At 34.9% G+C, this 22,843-nt stretch overlaps 2 protein-coding genes and 1 non-coding gene across 7 annotated transcripts in view; 1 reads left to right on the top strand and 2 right to left on the bottom strand.

Moving 5' to 3' along the window:
• The window catches only part of LOC110095939 (ALBINO3-like protein 2, chloroplastic), a 29,079-nt gene extending 17,973 nt beyond the window's left edge, over window positions 1–11,106 (top strand). For 4 of the 5 annotated variants that reach the window (XM_020821666.2, XM_028695511.1, XM_020821667.2 and 1 more), the window contains 10 exons: window positions 4,661–4,762; window positions 5,434–5,493; window positions 5,842–5,907; window positions 7,333–7,380; window positions 9,605–9,766; window positions 9,850–9,905; window positions 10,066–10,192; window positions 10,308–10,376; window positions 10,465–10,574; window positions 10,657–11,106. In XM_020821666.2, coding sequence (XP_020677325.1) covers window positions 4,661–4,762; window positions 5,434–5,493; window positions 5,842–5,907; window positions 7,333–7,380; window positions 9,605–9,766; window positions 9,850–9,905; window positions 10,066–10,192; window positions 10,308–10,376; window positions 10,465–10,574; window positions 10,657–10,765 — 909 coding nt within the window. In that variant the 3' untranslated portion in view covers window positions 10,766–11,106. Of the gene's footprint in view, window positions 1–4,660; window positions 4,763–5,433; window positions 5,494–5,841; window positions 5,908–7,332; window positions 7,381–9,604; window positions 9,767–9,849; window positions 9,906–10,065; window positions 10,193–10,302; window positions 10,377–10,464; window positions 10,575–10,656 lie in introns of all 5 variants that reach the window. The other variant, XR_003700999.1, reaches the window with a different exon arrangement.
• A 1,132-nt stretch (window positions 11,107–12,238) lies between these two features.
• Window positions 12,239–12,320, bottom strand: TRNAS-AGA. The gene has a single exon. It is a non-coding gene; the product is annotated as a tRNA-Ser (tRNA).
• A 6,734-nt stretch (window positions 12,321–19,054) lies between these two features.
• Window positions 19,055–20,358, bottom strand: LOC110095944 (pathogenesis-related protein PR-4). The gene is made up of 2 exons (XM_020821675.1): window positions 20,074–20,358; window positions 19,055–19,222 (listed from the first exon to the last, which is right to left on the bottom strand). The coding sequence occupies exons 1-2, from the start codon at window positions 20,356–20,358 to the stop codon at window positions 19,055–19,057; spliced, it is 453 nt and encodes a 150-aa protein (XP_020677334.1).
• Between the last annotated feature and the right edge of the window lie 2,485 nt (window positions 20,359–22,843).

Genomic DNA, 22,843 nt, shown 5'->3' with positions numbered 1-22,843 from the left:
ACCTCTCCTTGGGGGAGCATAAAAGGTTTTCAACACTTCTATAAGTGTGTTTGATGAGGAAATCAAAGTTTAAAATGCGCGGCCGGCATGGGTACTATTTTGATGACGTTTGTCGGTATCTGACCTTTAGATATCCTTATCAATGAAATTGAAACTTTCTTTAACTTCTTAATTATGGAACTGGGCCTCGGATCCCCTTCAATATGAAGCTCCATAGTATTTTTGGGTTGATAAAAGAATTCTTCTTCTTTATCATCACTCATTCTACTTGAAGAGCTGCATCGTACTTTATTTGCACGATTTACTTCATAATCAAAAGAGACATTTGATTGTTCACTTATCCTTTTTTCTCTGATCAGAGGCTTATAGGTTTTGGAGATATCATCATCTTCTTCAGTATCATTGCTGAGATGAGACACTGAGCTAATTTGCTTCAATTTATTTTTGCCTTTATCTTTTAGCTTTGTCTTATTGAATGTAGAAGTCCGACTTTCTGGAAGAGCAACAATTTTTGGCTTTTGCGTTATAAAGTACTTGGCGTCATCATAGATTTTAACCATGTGCACCAAGAGTGGTTGTTCATCGCCATCGATTTGATGTTCTTCATTATCTAGGTTGTATTTCATGCATTAATGAAGTTTTGAAGACACAATACCATCTTCATGGAGCTACAGTCTTCCGAAGAGTGCCTTCTAAGATGTGTTAGAATCAATCATATGAAATCTTGCTTCTGTGTAGAGTTCCCCAAAGCTTGGAGGTCAGACCAAGGATCCCAAGGTTCTTTGTCCTTGTTCATTGGAGATACTATACTTTTGTTCAAATATTGAACATCAAGGGCTAGTCCTTTGAGTATTTTGAGACTCATCATATTAACAGAGGAACTTGTATCAATCAATATTATGTTTACTTGAATATTGTTACTCTTAGCAGTAACATAAAGTGGTCGATTGTGATTTGCTATTCCCAAGAGCAGACAAAGCTTATTTCATGCTTGTTTGACAAAGAACACCTCATATTGCTCTGGATTTTGCAAAGCTTTAGCAAGTGTTTCGCGGATGTCTTTAGACATGATGAGGGAGTCATAGATGCTTAGCAATGCAGGTAATTTGAGGAGATGGGCCGAGACTTTGTAATCCATAGTTACATTAGCATCCTTGGGTTTAGGTGGATCTTGTGGCATAGTAGCATCATTGAGTGAGGCAAGCCTAAATATCTGAGAAGAAGTATTTAAATGGGAATATCCTAACACATTAGCAATAGGAAGAACTTTATCTTGAGAACCACCAAGCTAAATCAAAGAAGATTTAGAGAAATTAAGTTCAAGCTTGAAGACCTTAAAAGTGAAACAAAATGTTGGAGACCCAAAACCTGATGGCTTGTTGTGCTACAAAATAAAGAGCATCTTCTACAAGTTGAATGTTGTTGATGATGTTGCAATTATTGTGTTTGTTTTCTTTAATCTAACCATCATTCTCAAACAATTCTAAGCATTTCATGAAAAACATCTTTAATGTTAACGACAAAAGATGAGAGACCAGCTTGCCTTAGACTTTTGAAACATTTGAATAGTTTAGGGAGCTCATGATTAACAAGGATTTGAAAATTAGCATGCACTTAAGGATTAACCCCAATGGATGAATTTAGGAGGAAAAAGGTCTTTCCTTCAGAGTAGCATAAGTGAAATTCCAATTACAACAGTTAAAAGCTTTTCCAAAGTCCACCTTATTTCATGGAATTGGAGTGAATGACTTCATGAGAAACAATGATGCACTCAAGGGCTTCTCTTCCTTCAATAAAGGCTACATGAGAATGATCCAACTGATGATGAAAATAGAGTCTAAGCCTATTAGCCAATACTTTGGTGAAGATTTTGAAAATCTCATTAAGGAGATTAATAAGCCTGAAATAATTTTGATTGTCACAAACCTCTTTTTTGGGAGATAATATCATAACTCAAACTGGCAAGAGAGGCTTTCCCCAAGAATACATTCGAAAATTTTCATCAAATCATGATGAATTAAACCCAAGATCTCGTAAAAAAAATTGACACAATCAATGAAGAAACATGAAGGTTGTTTTGTGCTGTTAGAATATCTTTCATTCAAAGGCAAATTATCATTGAAATCACCACACAACATCCATTTGGAAGACTAGCTCAAACCAATAATTCATTCCAAAATTAGATTTTTTTCATATTTGTTAGATGGCGCATAAACAATTATGAAAATAATTTTACAGTTTCTTGAGAATATGAATATTAATTAAATAAATATCCATCTTGGAGTAAAGAATATCAAAATAGTAAGAGTTTCATCAATATAAAATATCCTTGGAGTTACTAATAGTAGAGAAATCTACCCATTGAAACTGTTGCCAATGATGTCTCTCATAATGCTAGGGAGATATCCTCGAGTTTAATTTCTTATAGACAAATAATATCAAAAATTTTTATTAGGCACTCCTCTTTGATCATAGTCCTCTTTATGGTAGAACCTAAACAAGGAATATTCCAAGTACCAAAATTTATATCAGAAGCAAAACTCAAGAACATACTAAACAAGAGGAAAAAAGCTTGAGGTTCCAAAGAAGAAATTGGGGCATTCAATTTATGAAATCACAAGAACATGTCAAAGATTGAAGAATATCATCTGGAAAATGAGAGAGTTGTTTCCCAAAAATTGGAAATGATTCAAAAGATTTAGGAGCAATAAGCTTATTTTTCTAAGATTATTACATAGAGACTGAATAATTATTTTCCTTATAGAATTGGTTTGAATATTTTAGGAATATTTCTCCTTGATTAACCTTAAAGAGGGAAAATGAACTTTTAGTAGAAAAATCAGCTTCAGACAACTAGTTGATGATAATTCAAGGATTTTTTTTCCAGTATGATTTTATGTCCTTGAATAACATTTTTCATAAAATCAGTTTTCATATGAGCCATGGGTAGAGGAGTCTAAATGAATGTTGTTCTCATGAAAATAATAATATCCACAATAGGGAGAGATTCAATGCAATCGGATTGGAGGAAGGCTGATGAGGACATCGATCCAAGGTTCAAACATGTGTATCGCCGGAAGCATCGCAGATCGATGGCCACAATTCAGAGCTTATATTTCTAGTTGTTTATGCATTTTATTTTTATGTCTTCCTCTTGTACCCTTATGTTGAGTTGAGTCATGTTGGGGCCCTGAGGGCAATTTAGTCTTTATTTTTCTTGTATGCTTGAGACCTATATATATATATGGGTATTTTCTCTTGTAATGGCTAATGAATATTGGAATGAAGATTGATGTTTTGTTTCTACTTTTCTAGCATGAGTGCTTGAGAGGGAAGAGAGCTCAAGGGAAGCAATTCGCAAGGCCCACCAGTCGTTGGAAGAGTCCGCGGCTCGTGGTTAAGGTCGTTCTATCTTCTTTTGTGTTTTCCCTCATTTTCCATCACCTAAATCATTTTCTCACCAACTCCAAATCGAACCCCATTTAATTCCACCTCCACCAACTGAAGCCCATCTGCCGGCCATCCCTTTGGCCGCCGGCCACCCCTTCCCCACCACCTCTCCCACCACCTCACTGCCAGCCTCCCTTCCCCATTCCTCCATTTGCTCAAATTGTGAAATTCAAAATTGAGTAAATTGTAAAACTTTCCAAATTTGTCAAGATCCTAATTAGGAAAGTTTTGAAAGCGCATCATGACGAAATTCAAATTCGAATGGATTTCTTCATACTCCTTCCTAGATCTTGTGTGCTGATTTGGAAAACATTCCATTGCCCCCACATCAATTTCTCCCCTCTATAAGCTGCCGGCCACATTTTGATGGAGCCCCATCAATGCCCCCCATTAATGCATTGATGACACATGAGTTTCAAATCAATTTCAAATACTTTTTCCCTCCTAATTCCCCCTAAACCTGAGAATAATTTCAGGTTATTAAAATAATTTCCTCTCCTCTCCCTCCCATACCGCCGGTCCCCCATTAATGGGCTCTCCCCTTGTGTTTCCAAATCTAGCCTCAACCCAAGGTGAATTCAAATTCAAATCTTGAATTAATTCCCTCCAAACACAATTAAATTTGAAATTTATTTCAGATTTATTGAGGGATTGAATAGAATTGAATTCCAAACCCTAGCCCCCTCTCCTCTTGGAACCCGCCGCCCCCTTCCCCTTGGATATCCCGCCGATCCCCCACCCCCCCCCCCCTTCCAATTCAAGGATTTTTTTTCCAGTATGATTTTATGTCCTTGAATAACATTTTTCATAAAATCAGTTTTCATATGAGCCATTGGTAGAGGAGTCTAAATGAATGTTGTTCTCATGAAAATAATAATATCCACAATAGGGAGAGATTCAATGCAATCGGATTGGAGGAAGGCACTCCTGTACTTTAAGTAACAAAGGCATTTCCAGATTTAGCTATTCTGGGATTCCTGTTGGGAGCGGAATGACAGAAAATATTTAATTGCTTAAAATGCCGTTATTTAAATTACAAGAACTCTTAACTTGTAAATGACTTCTACTATTGGTCTTGTTCCATTTTTTATGTTTATACTTTATATTCATGTAGCCGACCCCACGTAGTGGGATAAAGGCTTGATGTTGTTGTTGTTGTTGTTGTTATACTTTATATTCAATACATCCTTATTGCCTTTTTTTTTTCCAGGGCGGTGCTCTGTGGTTCCTAAATTTGACTGATTATCCAAGTGGTATTATGTGCTTTACTTTCCCTACCTTGATTGCTGGTTTGCATTACATAAATGTTCAGGTAATATCATTAATTGCTGTTCTTAACCTATTTACATCTAAGCTATTTTATCATCTAATCACTGCATGATATCCATTTGTGATGCCAGATTTTGTTACCAACCATGGTTGCACAAAAACTCTGTTCCCACTTTACTAGTTATCTAGTTGTTTTTCCGATGATTTTGTTTCGCTGTTAATTAAATTGAAAGACTTGTATATGAAAGCTTTATTCTTCGTAATTGTAGCATGTGTTCACAAGCCGAACACATGACTTGCTTCACATGTTCCTCTTCAATTTGGAATGCAAATGTGCAATAGTTCACATCAGTTTTGAAACTAAAATTAAGAATTTAGGGAAATATTATAGGAAATTGATCTGCATGGTCTGAGCATGTACGTCATAGTGTTGAAAATTAACCTGATCTCAACTATTGGGGATGAAAACAGCACATATTACTGTAGTAAACCAAATCAAGGTACTTCAGACAACATTTAAATGAGCTTCTACGAAATTTCTTTTTGTCTGAATGTGATAGTAATTAACCATCTCTTAGATCAATGTTTTTGTTTGAATATATTTTATGAATGCACAGTTTTTTTCAGATTAATGTTTTAGTTCATGGTGCTGGTTCATACTCGATTTGTATAATTTCAGATTGGTAGCTGATCTTGATTTCTGGTTCCTGACAGATATCTTTTCGAACAATCAAAATTGCAAATCTGCAAGGAGTTTTAGGTTTGTTGGCAAAAGTGAGTTGGCAAAATAGGACTTCTACCATTGTTTGCTATGATGTTTTCCTCATTGGCTTATTAAAACGTTGTATTTATGCTATGAATATGCACTTATCCCGTTTATGTGAGGCTGATTCTATGAATATGCACTTCCATTCATTTGTATAGAGTGCTACATTTCATTTAATTAGATTTTATATAAGGTTTATGGTTCATTTTGAACCTGATCAACTCTTAAGTTTTAACTTTTATAGTCTAGGCTTTGGGAACAACAATGGGAGTTTTAAATTATGATGCTTCACAATTTCATATTCTTACTAGTTTTGTAACTTTTTCTACCTTCTTATGTTATCATTTTTGTTGCAGTTCTACAAATTGTATCTGGATATTCTATCAATTCCACTGTTCCTTGTTGGGTTTTATATTCCCCAGGTTGGTCCATAAACCATTTCTTTACAAAATTATGATTTTATTTTGTGCACAAAGTCCCACGTCATTATACTAATTGCTAGCAAAGATCATCCACATTGAAAGTTTGACTTCTCGGGATGATCTGCTAATGTAAAGTTAAACTACAAGGTGAAATTAATGCACCTTCGTTCTCCATTTAGAAGTAATTACCATGATTTTTTTTTTTAAATGGCATCATGGTAGAAAGGGACAAGGTGAGTAACGAGAATATAAGGTATTCTTCACAGTATGAGCGAGGGTCACAATATTTCTTTGAGATTGCGGAATCTAATTGGGCTGTAAATAATTTGGAGAATGAACTTTGTCACCATTTTACTTGCAACGATTTTGTTGAATTTTTAACAGACCTTCCAATTTAATTGTTTGTAGATGTATCTGAATTTAACTTCTTTGTGATGAACATTTAGTTCCCTTCTCCTTTAACAAGGAAATAGTCTCTGTCTCCCACCTGGTTAAAGATTAGTTACCATTATGGAGAAGAATGATTTGCACATTTGAAACAAATGTTTATAAGTCATAGAAGTCTCATTTTACGTGCCTCAATAGACCAATTTATGGACTTCATGAAACACAAACAGGATAATAGGACTGCCCAAAAAAATATTGGAGCAAAGGAGCAAAAGCTGCAAAGCAGCACTATATCCATAGCCAAAACAAACGGAGGGAGCTATAGTCCCCTAGGAGGACTGCAGTAACTGTTTCTGAAAAAAAAAAAGGGGGGGGGGGGGGGGGGGGGGGGGAGTGGCATTGTGGCAACCCAAAAAACCACGAAACTACTGCTCAAGGGATACAAATAACTACGATCCTGCATTTTAACTCCAAAACAACCACAAGTGTCCCCAAAACCCATAGTAGGATACTGTTTCCCTTAAGAATAGTCATTATAATCGGAATAGTTTTGTTTAAATTTTAATTACAACATTTTATTTTCCCTTGGTGCTAGAAATTGAAGAGAAAATGCATTCTAACCCTAAAATCAATCCTCATACTCGCAATAAATCTCCAGTTAGTTATTTTTGAAGAATTAAAATCTTGAAAAACTTTACTGTCATTGTGAGTTTATTCATTAGATATTCTGATGTTAAATTGGCAATTTTCTTTACATTGTTGTCTAAACATAAAGCTCTTGTAACATCTTTAAAGACATATAATACTTAACATCAGACCCTTAATTTTTGTAGTTAAATTGCCGCTCAACTTGAGTGTTTGAAATTTAAACAGTTAAAGACAAACTGGCATATGGACTTGGAACCATTGTTTGAAGTTCTGTAAGGCGAGGCAAAAAATAAACCTTTGATGCCCAGCTCATGATTGTCTTTTGATGACAATAGTCCTGTTTTTGTAATTGTATGTAGTTTTTTGACGTTAATTTTTCTTCTTTTTCAGGGAAGTTTGGTTTATTGGGTGACCAACAGTTCATTGACTTTAATACAGGTGAGCTGGACGGTATTAGTTAGATGCATATGTTTGTTTTTTAGTGGTATCTAATTAACATGCAAACTGTAGTATAAATTTGTTAATACTTAAGGGTGGACACAATTCATGATGTTATGGTGTAATAGGCTACTTAAGTTATTGAAGGGGTATTTCTTAGCATTTTTCCCGTTTCATTGTTTTTTTTTACCACTTATTCGAAGATATAATGCTATGGTATTTCTATCATTAATTCTGAAATTATAATTGTAAGGCCTATTTTGTATCTTATTCAGTTTGGTTAGAATTTGCACTGTGTTAAACTCTTGTTGTTCTTATCAAAGATTTGGGCTTTTGGCCTATGTATGGGCTTGTTTGGGTCAACTATGCATGCCTAAAATTTGGCGAAGGTTAGGAACTTTGAGGCCGGCCGATTAACCATGGCAAGCTGTGAGTTTAGGTTGTCTTAATTGTAAGACAAACTGGAATTTATGTAATAGATCATAGTTAGAGCTATGATTTGAAATAACTTGCTCGTGATAAAAATTACTCAAAATATTGTTTGTTTGCAAAATGGTTGCATCGACATGTTCAAAGTGTCGAATTTATCAAAGGGGAAACTTACTTGAGTCCCTGCATGAGTCCAAATTCAAAATTTTACCCATACGAGAGGCTATGACATGCATTTCTAGATGAGCAAATAATAATAAATTAAAAAAGTGGTTCCAAAAAAATTTTGGGGCCCGCACTCATATTTTAGTAAATTTTTTACCCATACGAGAGGCTACAACATGCATTTCTAAACCCCACTATATTATGGTTATAGTCATAGCCTGAATGCTCCATAATGACATCAAATCATTTAGATATGAATCAATATTATATAATAGATAGGACACAAAGTCCTCTGTTAGCTAAGGTGGATTCAAATTTATCATTTAGATAAATATTCATCACAGGTTTACAAGGTATCCTCGGATGAAACAACCTATAGCTGCTGCAAGGATCTTTCTGTCAGGTTAGGTCGACTGCAGACCAGAGACCATGATGACCCGAGATGACAGAACTATGGGATTTTGATCGGGTTCATCATCATTCCCCCACCATTTGCTTTAAGTGTAAGATGGTAAATTTTTTAATTTTAAATATTAAATTTCAAGTACCAAACCATGTTGCTACTATAAGCTAGATATTACATATATGTTCGATACTACGTATTTATTCGACGACTGGTATTAATCGAAAGTTCTCTCTTGCTATCGGGAGTGTTAATCAACTATAGAGGCTTGCGCCTATAAACCTGAACTCATCATAAAGTCCTCGCAAAATGAGGGCGAAAACTCTGGTTAGTGTCTTGTTTAAAACCCAATCTGCCTTTTGAAAATTTACCTCATAACTTAATTCGTTAAAGCTCTCCTAAAAGACGGGAGGTCAGGGCGTGAACTTTTGGAACCCACAATTCAAAACTCATTGGACTGACTGTTCAATTCGACCAAACTTTTTGAGTTTGTACCCCTTGGGCTAAGGGGTTGTTTGGTGTGAAGTAAAATGGATGTAAAGTATTCTAAATGCAAATGTTTTGAAAATATCGGTAAGAGGCTATTTGGTTGAAGTATAATGGGTGTAAAGTATTTTAAATGTAAATGTTTTGAAAGTATGAGTATTTTTTTTGAAGTAAAAGAAACGCAGAGTAAAATTTTGGTGTAGTTGGAATGTACTTATCTAGTACAATTTTGGTGTATTTGAAAATCGTTAGATTTGAGTGATTTTTAAATACAATATAAATTCTTTAGCATTGCCGCCGGTTTTCCCTATCGGTTGCTAACACCCACCGCCTTTAGCCGCTACTGATTGTTGCTGGCCAGCATCGCCCATCGCAATTTGTCCCCAACTCCGTCGCAGCCACCGTTGCCTTTGATTGCCACCCACTCGCCTCTTTTTGCCGGCAATCACCTACTATCATCATTGGGTTTTACACTGAATTCATTTTATTTCACATTCTTCCACTAAATATTTCAAATATATTCCTTTTAAACTGCATTATATTTTATTTTGCATTTCTTTTTCAGCCAACCAAACGGCTGCAAAAAGAAACTAGAATGCTTGACATAAACCATGAACCAATTTCTGTATACAATGAATGCTATATCTTTGTGCGCATACATACATGAAAGCACAAATATATGTATATCAATACATTTTTTCGATCCACTTAATGACAGAAATCGACCTTTCCTTTATGCAGCAATTGTGTTTAAAAAATCCAAATGTTCGAAATCAATTGGGTTTGCCGAATTTAATGGAGCCGGTGAAGAACAGAGTTGCTACAGAAAACGACCATAATAGTGCTGCAGATTCTGAGGTCTTAATTCCTATAGAAGCTGTACCTCCTAAGAAGCTGCTCGAGGTAAACTAATTTAACTCATTTGATTTTAAAATGTTGAATTGCAACTGCTGGTTTACATGATTGTTTTATGGTCTTATAAAAAGCTTGCTCTCAAGGACATGGCAGCCGGTGATCAAGATAAAGCACTTATTCTGTTGCGGTAAGTAGTATAATGAAATTTGTAGTTGCCAGTAATCATCTTAAATTTTTTTTTTCTTTTTCCTATTTCTCTGCGACAGCCAGCGTAAAATTTGTCGAACAATTATGGCATGAATCCTTCCTGTTTCTCTGTATTAAACTCTGCAATGCTAACGGTACAGAACAACAATTGAGAAAGATCCTGAACTAGTACAAGCATTGGTTGCCATAGGACAGATTCTGTGCTCTAAGAAGTTATTTGAAGAAGCAGCTGAAAATTTTGAACTTGCCATCCATAAGCTCTCATATGTATGCTCTTAAATGTTTTACATGAAACAAATTTCTATTTTGTTTGCTTGAAAATTTTCTGATTGTTTGTATTGAAATGAACTAATAATGTATTGTCTAATTGGTTGAAGAACAGATTAAAGAGGAGGAAATTGGCCTTCTACTTCTTTCACTTTTTGGGGCTGGAGTTTCGAGGATATGGGAGGTGAGTTAATTGTGCTGTACTGTCTAATTCTGATCAAATTCACCATGAAATGTATAATGGGTGATCTTCAAAAGTGCTCTATCGGCAGGGAAAAAACTCAGATGGGATAGAACACCTGAAGAAGATTGCAGAGTTGAGGGAGCCAGATAGTCCGATGGACAAAGCCTGCTATTATAGGGGGTTGGTGATGTTGGGAAGGTGGCAAATTATCATTTTTCATTAGACTTTGGATTTTAGTCATTTTAAATGATTTATTCTTACTAAATTTACTGAAATGCAGCACTCTATTCCAATTGGGTGAAAAGTCTGAGGCTGCAAAATATTTGCGCATAGCAGCTACGTATGATCCAGGTGTTAATGCATATCTGAAAGAATGTGAAGAAGGATGAGATCTTTAGAGATCTTCCAGCTAGTTTTGTCAAGTTGAGGCAAAAATCCCAGTCTTCTAATTGATTTATAGCAGTCTTCAGATAAGCAGATGAAAGAGGGCTACAGTGGCTTTTCATCAGGACCATTGTTTCTCAAATTTGAAGAGATCTCAAGCGTTCATTCAAAAACTTGAGGCACGTTTTTTTTTTTTTTTTAATTTAATTTTGAGCCTAATCATTAATCCATTGTATAGGAAGTCATAGCTTGCTTAACTATCATGCATTTGCTTGAGGTGTAAGAGCTTCTATGATTGTGCAAATATGGATCCTTTTCTATTGAATTGGTGATATTTAGTTTTATAGATAGGGGTGTCAAAATGGGCTGACATGCGGAGTTCGGGTCCGACCCTAATTTTACTAGTTCTGAATCAAGTCAACCCGAACACAACTATTTTAAAAATATGTCAAAAACATCAATCGGAACTCAACTCGCAAGCAATCCAAATGACTTGAACCTAGCATTTTAGCTTGTCTTGATTAATTTTTTTTATAACTTATTAACTATGAAGTTTAACATATTTGATAAAGAATAAGAGGATTATACTCACAAGTAAGAAAAATAAGAAAAACATTTCGATTGGAATATTTTTGAATAAAAAATGAGCTCGTGGGTTAACTTTAATCTAACATGTTTGATAAATGAGTTGGAAAATTCAACCAATCTATTAAATGTGCTATTCTAAACTCAGATTTTTCTAGTTAAGTTCAAATGGAAATGACATGTCGAGTCTTTTTTTTTTAATATATATATATATAGGAACTGTAACTTTCTTGCTTGGCTTAGATTTTCACCACTTGACTCAATTCAAGCTAAAACTGAGACTTCTGTTGACGAGAAATTATTACGTATGATCACTGAATATTATTCAGAGATGAATTAGGATGCACCACGTCATCATTTTGCTGTGTATCAGTGTTGTGTACCGAGTGATATGACGCATTTGATTCGCTTCTGAATTGTCCGGTGACCGCGCGTAATAATAGAGGCCTAATGCCCCAACATATTCTTATACTTTAAAAATAAAATAACATAATATTAAGTAATATTTTAGTTTTCATTTTAAAATATTTATTAATTTTCCCTTTATGTTTTATATCTGTGCTTTAATTTTTATATTAATTTGTTCATCTTACTACTTTATAATTTATACTTTTATTGACCTGGGCTCAAGCCGCTCAACTTGGTAAAAGCCTAAATATATTATATAAATCGCTAAATTTATTTCAAAATCAGCTTTTGCATGTCATTGGAAAAAATAAAATAAAATAAAGGCTTTGTTTAGTAAAGTTTTTGTATTTTATACTAAAAAATTGTTTTAAAATGGAATAAAAAACTGTCCTAATTTTTAAAATAATTTTTGAGTAGTAAAAAAATAATAAGTTTTTAAAGGAGTTAAGAAAAACACAAAATAAAAAAAACTACATATGTAAGGCCGTGGACGGCAGGATTCGAACCTGCGCGGGCAAAGCCCACATGATTTCTAGTCATGCCCGATAACCACTCCGGCACGTCCACCAGTTTTTTTAATTACAAATTTTAGCGTATTTATAAGCTAAGAGACTTGCCAAACTTTTCTCCCCACACTAAAGGTCAATATTTTCCAAAGTATCTTGTTGATGATGAATTTACTAAGACTTCCTTTGTGGAATTTTTATTTGATCCGGTGTCCTAACGTAGCTCTACGTTCGGACGTTAGTAAAATGATGCCACATGCTTTTACTCTTTACCGCGCGGCCTGATGACCCAAGTCGGACCGAACCCAGGATTGTTATGTATTGGCTGATTTGTGCAAAAAGTGGTATTGCTAGGTATTGCTCTATATTCTTCGAAAATAATGATAAATACCATTTTGTGAAGACTAATACCTAGCAATATCGAGCAATACCCCGGTTTTGCTAGGTATTGGTCTTGATAGAGCGGCATTTCTCATTATTGTCAAGCAATACCTAGCAATACTAAGCAATACGCAAACATAGCAATACCGGGTTCCGGTCCGGGTCGGGTTGTCAGACCGCTCGGTAAAAAGTAAGAGCACGTGGCGACATGTTATTGGCCTCCGGATGTAGAGCTACGTCTGGTGTCCGGACCTAATAATTGTTCTCGTTTGTGATAGCTTTTTAACTGTTTTCCAAAATGACTTTCTAGGTTTTTTTTTTGAATTAGAAATCTTTTTACTAAAAAGTCGTTTTAGAAAATAGTAAGAAAATTGTCCCAAACGAAGCCTAAAACAAGTCCTTTGTGCAAGATTAGACAACCTTATGCCCACTAATTATCAAATGATTTTCACGAATCCTTCTTTTTATCAAAATGGAATACAATAATAATAGCTGATGACACTAACAATAATCATCATCAACATCGGCACTCCTATCATCCGACTATTGTCGTATAACTATTAAGATACAAGTTTATTATAGAGTTATAACTGGCTGTTCATAGATAGATCTAATTTGTGTAATCCCTACAATAATAATAAGGCAATTATACTTATAATTAAGAGGGATTGGCATCCGAAAATAATCTGTTAATAGAGCCAAAAATTTCTATACAATTTATATAACTTGATTTTTTATTCTATTGGAACATCTGATTTCTGTTAGTTAGCTCAATGATTAAAATTATGTTTGGGAACATTTACCTAATTTTGCTAAAATGTAAGCCAATTGCACCTTAGATCATATTAAGACTTGGGATGGCTTTTTTGCTGCTTCGTAAAGTAGTTTTTTTAGTACAAAGAAAAAAGTTTTAAGATGTAGTAAGAAAGCCGTCCCAAATAAAATCTAACTTGTATGATCGTTAAATATTTATTTATTTTCTTGTCTACAATTATCTGAAAGAGTAAATATTTCTTATGTCGTCTTTGCTAAGAAAATTATTACGTGTGGACACCGAATGTGTCCGGAGGCCATTCCGGACGTGCCATATCACCCAATACAGTTCGACGTTTGCACGTAATAATCTCTCCTTGCTGATAGCTTTTATGTATTCTATTCCATCAGGTTCGAGTGTATAGATATTCAGTGAGGGAAGATGTCCTTAATACTAATTAGGGGTGAAATCATAAAGAGCTTAAGGTTGGTAATTGTCTATCATGAAATCTTTTTCTTAGAAGAATAAACATTTTAGCTATTTGACCCACCTTCCTTCAACTAATACAATTGCTCAAATTCTAAGTAAAAAAAAAAAAATCATTTATTTATTTCATATATAAAATTATACATTTTACAATCCTATTTTGTTCACTCTCAAAAGAGAAGTTGGTTCTATTATATTAAGAGCTATCATAACATTTAATTTAATTTTATATAAAGTTTGTTAGAACTAATAACACTAGTAAAATTTTATTAAGATTAAATAATATTGATTGATATTTATGTGTATGTATTTAATATTTCTTAGTAATTAACGTATCATACAATTAGCTTTTTAATATTGGGCGTAAATAATTAATTGAATATTTTGTGTATATAGCTTCTTAGCAACCTGCTTTTTTATCTAACGGAAAGAAGGAATTCCAATGAAATTTTTAGCTTTGAACATCATATGAAGAGTATAAGTCACATATCAACTCCTAATGAAATTTTTATTAGGTCCGGACACCTGACGTAGCTCTACATCCGGACGCCAATAAAATGTCGCCACGTGCTCTTACTCTTTACCGTTCGGCCCGACGACCCGACCCAACCTGGCCCGAAGACGTGTCTTATTAAAAATAATAAAAACTAAATTAGACGCACGTGCCATAAATATTTTATGAATTAAAAAATATATAATTTCTTATACTTCAAGTTTTTATTTATTAAAAAAATTAAAACTAAATTTCTTATTTTCTCTATATAGCCCCAAATCAGTTGTTCGTACTAAATATCTTACTCCCTGATCATTCCCATTTTCGTTTCTCTTTAACGGTTTACGATTACGATTTCACAACGATGCATGATATCATCTCTCTAATGTTGTCAAAACAACCATCTTAAGATTGAAACATTAATGCTTCAACATCACAAATTTCTACACCCACAATCACACCCTTGGTATTAAAAAAAAAAAAAAAAAACCATCACAATCTCGTTGCCCCACCTTCGTCCTCCGTCCATCATCATCTCAATCTCGATGCAGGATGTCATATCGACATCGATATCGATGGTCAATGTGCTTGACATCAAAGCTCGATGCCCATTGCACAATATTAAATAATGCCCGACACTCGACGATATTGTCATCTCCCCTCTTGATGACTGATATGACATCAACTCCAACTCTCGACATTCTAATATTAATCATTTGAAGAACAAATCTTTGTTAAATAATTTATTATTTATAAATTATTCTAATGAACCATATAGTAATGACTCTATATAAAATCATTAGATTTTTTTGGGCTATTCTTCACCTTTAAGATTTTAGGGTTTCTTAATAAAGCTGACGATAGATAGATAGATAGATAGATTTATACACAATGAAATAATGAATGAGAGATGAGTCATATTTAGAATAGTGGCCTTATAAATATTATGGTTGTATTTGTGTGTATTAGAATAGCATTATCAGGGGCAGAGTCATAAAATTTTTTGTATGAAAGCACAAATTAATATTAGTCATTAAATTACTCTCAAAATATAATTTTTATCCATTGTAATCACAGTTCATGAGACATATTTTTGATGAAAAATTATAAAAATATATCTAAAATCATATGCATTCCCATTAAAAAAGAATAGATATATCACTTTTTATCTTTATGAAAAAATTAATATTTTTCCAATGGTTATTATTTATTAATGAATTGAGTTCAAATAAATTGTTTTTATACTTAAGGTTATTTTATTTGAATTAATTAAATTAAGCTTTGATTTTGAACTATATTTAGATTAATTAAATTAAAATTAATATACGATCATAATCTACCCAATTTTAATTAAATTGTTTTTTTATTAATTATTAGAACAATGGAGGGCCGTGCCCCAGGAACAATTATTAGGTCAGGTGACTAGACGTAGCTCTATGTTCGGACGTCAATAATATATCTCCACGTGTTATCACTCTTTACCGTGCGGCCCGATGACCTGACCTGGACCGGAACCCAGGATTGCTATGTTCGCGTATTGCTCGGTATTGCTAAGTATTGCTTGGCAATAACGAGAAATACCGCTCCGTCAAGACCAATACCGAGCAATACCGAGTTTTGCTAAAAACTCAGTTTTTCTCGGTATTGCTTAGTATTGCTCGGTATTGATCTTCACATAATGGTATTTCTCGTTATTGCCGAGCAAAATTGACCAATACCGAGTTTTTAGCAAAACTCGGTATTGCTCAGTATTGGTCTTCACCGAATGATATTTCTCGCTATTGCCGAGCAAAATCGATCAATACCTAGCAATACCGAGCAATACATAGCAATACGCGAACATAGCAATCCCGGGGCCGTTCCGGGTTGGGTTGTCGGGCCGCGTGGTAAAAAGTAAGAACACGTGGCACTATTTTACTGGCGTTCGAACGTAGAGCTACGTCAGGTCACCGGACCAAATAAAAATTCGTGCCCCAGGGCCCCACTATAAATCTTCCCATGAGCATTACATTGAGTTCATTTTATCAAAATGGAATTTCATATACCTTTATTATATTTCATGGTGCCAGGCCAACCATCACCAATTTCTTTTATTAAATTTAATATACAATTGGCATTAAAATTGTGATAACTTGATGGAGCGAAGTATTTTCTTTGCCCGAAATATTAGTAACTGATCCTACAAACCATGCAAATAGTCTCTCTCATTGCGTTGGCTAAAAAAGACACTTGATACATTATCAAAAAATTATCTTGATCAGGCACGAATCTTGAGGCAGAATCAAGTTGGAAGCTCCAAAAAAATTAAATCAGAGACCATCTAAATTCCGATTTCAGCAAGCTTTCAGTCGAACTGAGCGTCTCAGAAACACGAACCCAACAACACCAAAATCGACTCAATCCGAGCCCAAATGAGTCCAAATCAAAGACTCGAAACACTTTTGGAAGGATCGAACCACAATTTGGGTTACTAAATGGTCTTCAATCATGACATGTTTATAATCGAATCGAGCGGCTCGACAAGACGAATCCAACAAGCCCAAGATCATCAAATTCTAATATCATTAAGACAATCAAAGATCCATTGAACGGTGCATGATCGTAGGAATCAAGATCGGCCGTCCATCCAAACCACTCCAAATTTACCCATGATCTTTCACTTATTTATAATCCATGCCACTCAAGAATTCTATAAATAAACCCCATTTCCTCTTGAAAAGGGAGAGGAAGGCAAGAGAGAAGAAGGAAGAGAAAGAAGAAAGCTCCAGCCGCCTAGCTCCTCCTCGACCACCGCCGAACCATCAAGGGACGTCAGAGTTCTGCCGCACCACCGTCGAAGTTCTACCGCACCACCGCCGGACCACCAAGGGACGTCGGGGTTCTGCCGCACCCCGTCGAAGTTCTCTCGCACCACCGCCGGACCACCAAGGGAAGTTGGGGTTCTGCCGCACCACAGTCGAAGTTCTGCCGCACCACTGCCAGACCACCAAGGGACACTGGGGTTCTGTCGCACCACCACTGGACCACCAAGGGACGTCGGGGTTCTGCCGCACCACTGTTGGAGTTATACCGCACCACCAAGGGACACCGGAGCTTTGATATAACATCGCCAGGTTTTATCGAACCACCACCAGACCATCCAAGGACGTGGAAGTGTCACCTGAAGCCGGAGTGCCCCTTGACGCTGAAGTTCCACTGGCGGACCACCACTTGACACCGGAGTGTAGTCGGACCACCACTTGAGGCCCGAACTTCTATCGGACCACCACGTGACGCCCAGAGTTTTGCCGGAGTGCCGTCCTCCTACTACGGTCCTTCTGAACTCCCTCGCAAGACAACGGTCTTTCTAACCCCGGACTCCTACCAACTACAGCCCTTCCAACTTCTGTCGTCTACTACGATTTTTCCGACCTTTGTTATATCGACTATGATCCTGCCAACCAAACAAATATGTCTATATTGATGTGCTCTATAATATGTACATTTGTGACATCAAGCCAATACATTCTCCTAAGGAAGGGCCTCATTTGTAATAAACTATAAATAATAGTGGAATTTCATTCAAACTGGGTCAGGCCCCGTGGTTTTTCCCCCTTTTTAAGGGTTTCCACGTAAAAACTCTAGTGTCTCTTATGAACGCTACACCCTTTCTTTTTATGCTTTTGTTCTGGATCTTCGTACAATGCTAAGAAGTTAAACTATATATTTCTCTACCGCCGCGAATATTCCAGGACGCAACAACACTAAAATTTGGATTGAAGGTAACATTCGTGGCCTAAGATCATCTCCAACTGAAAAGCTCATTTTACAAACATTAAAAAATAAATGGACGGAAACAATTTATCTAAAGAACCATATAATAAAGAATTTTTTTTTTTTTTTTTTTAGGGGGGGTGCGCTGAAGGGGGTTCCACCCCTATTTTAAAATATGATAATTCATCACGAACCGAACTCCATTTCATAACATAATATATTTACTTAGTATATTCTTTCTCCAACCGAAATAAAAAATAACGAAAAAAATGGCGTTCGTGAACATGCAAAATGTCGTTGAATCTGACGTTCGATTGGAGCTCGCAGCAACTTCAGACATTCATTTGACGTTCAGTTGGAGATGCCCTAAGTGATGAATAATCCACTCATAAAATATAGATAATATATATATGTATAATAAAAAAAATATATATAGGAAATATGTTTATCGTCATTATAAGAAAAGGTCCTAAGCTAAAAGATGAATGGAGAGTTTAATCCTATTTTATTTCGGCTTCATTTTGTTTTTTCAGATTGTAACTATAATTTACATTTGACTATAACTTTTTCTTTGATTTCAAAAAATTTTTTTGCTAAGAAATTGATTTCCACAACAATTTTATAAAGAAGAAAAAAAATTGTCTCAAAGGAAGGAAGCCTTCAATTCTTCCTTTTTTTTATTCCTTTTCTTTTTTAAAGTTTTTTATCTCAAATATTCATTTTCATCCAAATGTGACTACGTTAAAGAATCTGATTTGGTAAAGATAAATTCAATAGAAAATTATTCCCAAAGAATTTCTAAAAAAAAATCTAAAAAACAAAGAACAAAATTATTATTATTTTCTTATTAACGGAAAATTTAATACATTATTCTTCCCAAGACCGCTCACTCTACCGTATCATCACGGAGTTACTGTTGTGCCACAATTTAACAGTCGTCAATGAACTTATATTTAACGGTAAGATGTCCTCGAAAGATGCCATTGCCATCAGTGTCCAAACTCATGAACACATGATAATCAAGATCCAGCCCTCCGTTGGTGCACTGATCCACAATCCTGGCCGTTGTTTCAGCTCCGGTTTCAACATTTGTTAACTGCATGATTTGCAAGTTCATCCAAAAACAACTATATTAATTGCACTTCACATCATTTCCATTGCTAAATAAATAAAATGAAAGTTCAATTACATAATTGGGAATTTTGTATTTATAACACTCAAAATTATTGTATTTATATATTTAATGTCTAAATTTTACTATTTACTTAGGCTTCCTTTGAGACGGATTTCTTATTGTTTCTTAAAGTAGCTTTCTAGTATAAAAGTTTTAATTTTTTACTAAAAAGCTGCTTTAAGAAGCAGTAAAAAAACCGTCTCAAACAAAATCTTAATCTACCTTTAACCCAATATGATCTCCCTGAAGAAGGGCATCTATGTTACCAAAGAATCTCATTGGAGGAAAACATTGATGGCATTGCCGGAGTATGTAATAGCCCGAAACTCTTGACTACGAGGTCTTGCTAGATAAGGCCAACAAAGAGACTGAGGCTTCATTTGGTTCTTCATCTCCTTTTGTAAAAAATAGTTTTAGAAATTATGGTTAAGAGAATTGAGTTTTCTAACGGAGTATCAAATATTACAAAGCTCCTCAAAACAGTCGAAAAATGAAGTTCACTAAAAACATTTCTATAGAAGCGTCACATCCAAACAACGACCCAAAAAAAGTTTCTTTGTTTCTAAATAGAAAAGGAAAAAAAAAACGCCGAAACAAACGAGGCTTGAAAGTGTGTGAGGAGAAGTTTAGAAAGCTAGATGCGGGCGATAGGGCAACGGGGAAGTTAACAAGAACATGATAATATTAATGCTACCTGAAAGAATTGAGTATTATGAGAGTTAATAGTAAATACTAGATATAAAATATAAATGTAATTATATTGAGTTCTATACATGCAAGCATCTGCCACAAGAAGCTTGGCCGGCCGGCCCAACTGGGCCGCAGAAGGCGGTCCAACCGTACTCCTGACGCCATGCGAAGGGCTTGTCTTCATCCCAGGTGGTGCAGTAAGCATTCACTGCGCCCAAATCCCAATTGATCGTTTCCGGACAGTACAAGTGATACGTCGCCCGCACTATGGCTTCATCGTTTGCTTCCTCTGTTGCATTGCTTCCCATACCAAAGCACAAAACAATCACGGCAGCAGCCAACGCAACGAAGAACGGCCGAAGAGCCATAGCGCGGACTAATCTTTCTTCAAATGGCTCCGGCTTAGTTAGCTTTTTTCTTCAATTAAGCTACTTTCAGTTATGTATTTATATTAAATCATCTGCATAAAAGTTATAACTTTTATAGGTTGGATTGGATCTCTTTTTCGAAGAGTAATTTTGCACTTTCTTCTTCATCATTGATGCGACCTTTTCAATGGAAATGAGATGGCTTCAGAGAGACTTACATGCTTCGGTATCTAATTGTTGTATGTTAATGGGCTTGCAATTAAAATAATAAAGAATAAATTTAAAATATTTCGAATATGTAGTACTAATGATTGAAAATACAACAATCCAGTTAGAAGATTAGAATTGAAAGAGATAAATCAAATTTAATGGTTGCTGTCTTTGAATGTTTGTGACAATAGAATGGGAGGGTTTAACGTCTTAGAATTATATGGAGATTTAGAAAGCTGATACAATTTTTTGTGATTGAAAAAGGTGTTGATAAAATAAAATAGACGTAAATTTTATGAAACGAATTTCATGCTAGAAGATGGAAGAGACTTGTATTCCATGGGTTTTCTTTAAGAGATTATTCATTGTATGTTTCAACATTCTCTTTTGAGAAGAGGAGATCAAAGAACAAAAAATCTAGCATTAATCTTGGTATTTACGTTAGAGTTCAAAGTTGATGTTGACAACATATATCAGCATTATATGTGATGACATCTATTGATACTATTGGTGATGATGTGTGCTAAAGTCATCATATATCAGTGCAGTTGGAGGGCCATAGACTCACGAAGATTGTCAGAGGATCCTAAGGGAAACAATATATGGTCTTAGGATGTTGGTTAGGCGATAGTGGTGGGAGGATTATAGTCGAATGATGATTATCAGAGGATATAGTCGACACTGGTGATTGGAGGAGTGTAGTTGGACGATCGTAGTCCGAGAATTATAGTCGAGCGATGATAGTTTTATGACATTGGTCTAGTAGAGGTAATTGGGGGTGGTCTGACAACAACGATTGGACAAAGGTTTGATGGTAGTGCTTTAATGGAGCTTTGAAATTCTTCTAGCCTCTGAGCTCTCGTGAGTCTCATGTCAAAGTCCAAACCTACCTTTATATATATAGTAAGTGTCTAAATTTTTTAGAATAGCCTAACCCATAAATATAGTCAAAATTCTAAACTCTTCATCAGATGCCCTTATATCGAATTCTTGATCATAGAGCATTCTTTTAATATTTAATTGCTTAATAATGTTAAAGTTAGAAGATTTTAGACGTATTGGATTTGTCTCGTCAAAATACTCGGTTTGATTATATGCATGCAAGCTTTATAGATTATTTTCTTCTTCATTAGTGTATTGAATTCTCTTATAGCTCTTCAAGTGTCGGATCTGAGATCCTTCGACTCAAATTATACAAATTTATTGAAATCGTAGTTCAAATATTTAAATTTAACTCTAAAAAATTTCAAATTAAAATACATATGTATCAAGATTTATTTTTGATAAAATTAAATGAATAAAAAACTATGATTTTTTACACTTTTTGTAACATTCAACTTAAATGAATAAAAAACACTTGTTATTATACATGAAATCAATCATAAATACATAGGATAAAACAAAAAGTTAATGATTAGCATCCCCTTGGAATTATAGTTTCCACTTCCCACCTTCCATCTCCTTCTAAAGTAGAGTGTTTCTTTTATGTTTTATAAAATTATTATAGAGAAAATAAAAATTTATAATTTTTATAGAAAATAAATTTTTAATATGTAATTTATTTAAAAATAGTAAAAAAATAATTGCCAATAATTATTGTTTTAAAAATAAAATAATAAGAAAACTGTCCTAGCCTTAGCAAAGCAATGATTGCAGTTAATATCCAGTTAAGTAATTAGTAAAATTAAATGGGTTTAATTATTCAAATGAATATTAATATTCAAAAACAAAATTTAATCACTGCCTGATTGAATCTTATTATTTTAGTGGCATGATTGATTGAATCTAAATGACAACTTGTATAAAAAAAAGTTATATATGTTACCAAGAACAAGTCTATTCTACAGGTGAAGACTTCTTTATTCGTTATAATTTTCTTACATGCAATAACAGATAAGGTGGCTAAATTTGGCCTATATTAGGAAGGTTTGTCCTGCAAACCCCAAAGCAGAAGAGCTTATGTGGTCGCCATTGTTATTCTTAGCAAGTATTGACGCAAGCTTATATTTAATTGTGAGTTTAATGCATGATTGGTCGGTTTTTTTATACATTTTTCGGGGAGTATCAAAGAGGTGTCATAACGGTATTCGGCTAGGGTTCGGGTCTAATTCAAGAATGACCCATTAGTATTTGACCTGACCCAACCCGATTCTGGAAAGGGGTCAGAAATTTGACCCGAACCCGACCCGGCCCCAACTGAGCGACCCTACTCGACATGTTGACCCGGTGCAATTTACAAGGCAAAGGATTGAGTGCAGGTTGCATGATGGATGCT

The sequence above is a fragment of the Dendrobium catenatum genome, unplaced genomic scaffold, assembly GCF_001605985.2.
Source record: "Dendrobium catenatum unplaced genomic scaffold, ASM160598v2 fragScaff_scaffold_651, whole genome shotgun sequence".
Classification (NCBI taxonomy): domain Eukaryota; kingdom Viridiplantae; phylum Streptophyta; class Magnoliopsida; order Asparagales; family Orchidaceae; genus Dendrobium; species Dendrobium catenatum.
The sequence above is the reverse complement of the archived record's forward strand: the minus strand, read 5'-3'. Positions and strand labels throughout refer to the sequence as shown.